The following is a 2,200-nucleotide window of genomic DNA, read 5'->3' on the forward strand; positions in this document are numbered from 1 at the left end:
GCTCTTACCCACTGAGCCATCTCACCAGTCCCTGCTTGTTACTTTTTATAGTTGGCTCTGCTTAGAATTTATTTAACTTTTCTGTTAATACAGCCATTCCCCTTTGTCTTTCAATCACTGAGCCCTTGGTTGTATTAAAGTGAAATATCAATTTCATGAACACCTAGACAATCAATTTCATGGACACCTAGACAATCAATTTCATGGACACCTAGACAAGTTTCTCTGATTCAGCTGCTGATTTTGCTGCATTGGTTGTTTGTTTGGTTGTTTGTTTGTTTGTTTGGCTGGTTTTTTATTTTGTTTTTGTCTTGTTTTGTTTTGTTTTATAGACCAGGGTGGGCTTGAACTCAGAGATCCGTCTGCCTCTGCCTCCCAGGTACTGGGATTACAGGCATGCTACAATGTCTGGCTTATGTGCATAGGTACATAAACATGTGTATGTAGAAGGTGGAGGACCACCTCTGGGCGTACTCTTCAGGTGTCATTCACTTTCTGTACTTTTAAACAGGTATTTCATAGGCCTGGACTAGCCAAGTAGGCTCAGCTGACTGGCCAGCACATCCAGGGACCTGTCTCCCAGCACTAGGATCACAAGTCTAGGCCATCACACTCAGCTCTCTTTACATAGGTTCTGGGGATAAACTCAGGTCCTGGACTGAACCAGAACTTGTCCTCAACATGGTCTCCAATGAACAAAATACAGTTTAAAAGAACTGAAATTCTCTAAATCTCATAACTAGGATTGGCAAATATCATTGTTTACAAAAGAAAAAATGTAATTTTAAAAACATTGTAGTGTTTATAATGAATTCTCTTGTACCCTATCCTTAATCTTAGGGCTGGAAATGGCTCAGCGATTAAGAGCACTGATTCCTCTTGCAAATGACACAGGTTCACTTACATGGTTGCTCACATATATCTGTCACTCCAGTTCCAGGACATCCAATTTTTCTGGCCTCTGTAGGTATCAGGTATCCACATGGTGCACTGATGTAACATACAGGCAAAGCACCCACACATATACAAATAATAAAATGTCTTTTGACCAAAGAGACTTAGGCTAATAGGCTGCTGATGTACTCTGATAGCCAGTTGTCCCCTACCTACTTGGTGCCCAACTGTACAGACTTCCACGAAAGCCGGAGCCCAGAGCCGGAGCCGCACCTGCTTTAACATGCTGCATACACATAGTCTGTTATTTCAGTTCCAACCTAGATTTTGGAATGATTTTGGAGACACTCGAGTCTGAATTTAAAAGGCAGCCATGTTTTCTTAGGCATATTACCTAAGTGTTCTGAGTCTGTTTCTTTAAATAATTGGAACAAGTCTACCTTGTGAAAATATGAAGTGAAATTGTGTATACTTAGCTATCGCCCAAAATATAATAAATGCTGAATATAGCCACTGTCCTTGTTGCATTTCTGCAACATACCCAGGGAGTGGAAGCAATGTCCTAGTTGACTGTATACCATGTGATTTAAAAAGACTTGGGTCTGACTTTAACTTTTTATTTATCTGAGTTTTTTTTCCCCCTGAATGTATGTCTGAATCATGTGTGTGCCCGGTGCCCACAGAGGTCAAAAGGGGTCTTAGATCCTTTGGAAGCTCGTTAGATGGTTGTGAGCCATTATACTGCTTCTGGAAATTGAATCTGGGTCCTCTGCTAGTAAATTTTTTTTAAGGTCATTTGTTTATTTGCCTTTCCTAAAAAACTTTCTTTTCTCATTTTTATAGTGAACATCCCAAAATAGAATTTTACTTGAAAAACTTTACTTCAGCCAAAGATGTCTTGTTTGCCATAAAAGAAGTAGGTTTCCGAGGGGGTAACTCCAACACAGGTAAGCACACAGGTGCTTAGAGACTCGACCTGAAAGCCCTATGCCCTAGGACAGTTCTCCTAGCACTTCAGTTTTGGCAGGATATGCATATCATCACCTGACAACTCTCTATAATGGAAAATATACCAATGGGTTAGCTGATTTTTCTTTCTTTTTGGTTTTTTGGAGACAAGAGTTCTCTATGTAGCTCTGGCTATCCTGGAACTGTATACCAGATTGGCCTCAAACTCAAGAGATGCACCTGCCTCTGCCTCCCCAGTGCTGGCATTAAAGATGTGCATCACCGCTGGGCGTGGTGGCGCACACCTTTAACCCCAGCACTTGGGAGGCAGAGGCAGGCAGATTTCTGAGTTCGAGGC

At 41.5% G+C, this 2,200-nt stretch overlaps 1 protein-coding gene across 2 annotated transcripts in view; it reads left to right on the top strand.

The window, feature by feature from the left end:
• Coch (cochlin) overlaps positions 1 to 2,200 on the top strand; it is a 13,033-nt gene that overhangs the window by 7,280 nt on the left and 3,553 nt on the right. For both annotated transcript variants that reach the window (XM_021202645.2, XM_029540821.1), the window contains one exon: positions 1,738 to 1,841. In XM_021202645.2, the coding sequence (XP_021058304.1) occupies positions 1,738 to 1,841 (104 nt within the window). The remainder of the gene's footprint in view (positions 1 to 1,737; positions 1,842 to 2,200) is intronic.

Source organism: Mus pahari, chromosome 7, assembly GCF_900095145.1.
Source record: "Mus pahari chromosome 7, PAHARI_EIJ_v1.1, whole genome shotgun sequence".
NCBI lineage: Eukaryota > Metazoa > Chordata > Mammalia > Rodentia > Muridae > Mus > Mus pahari.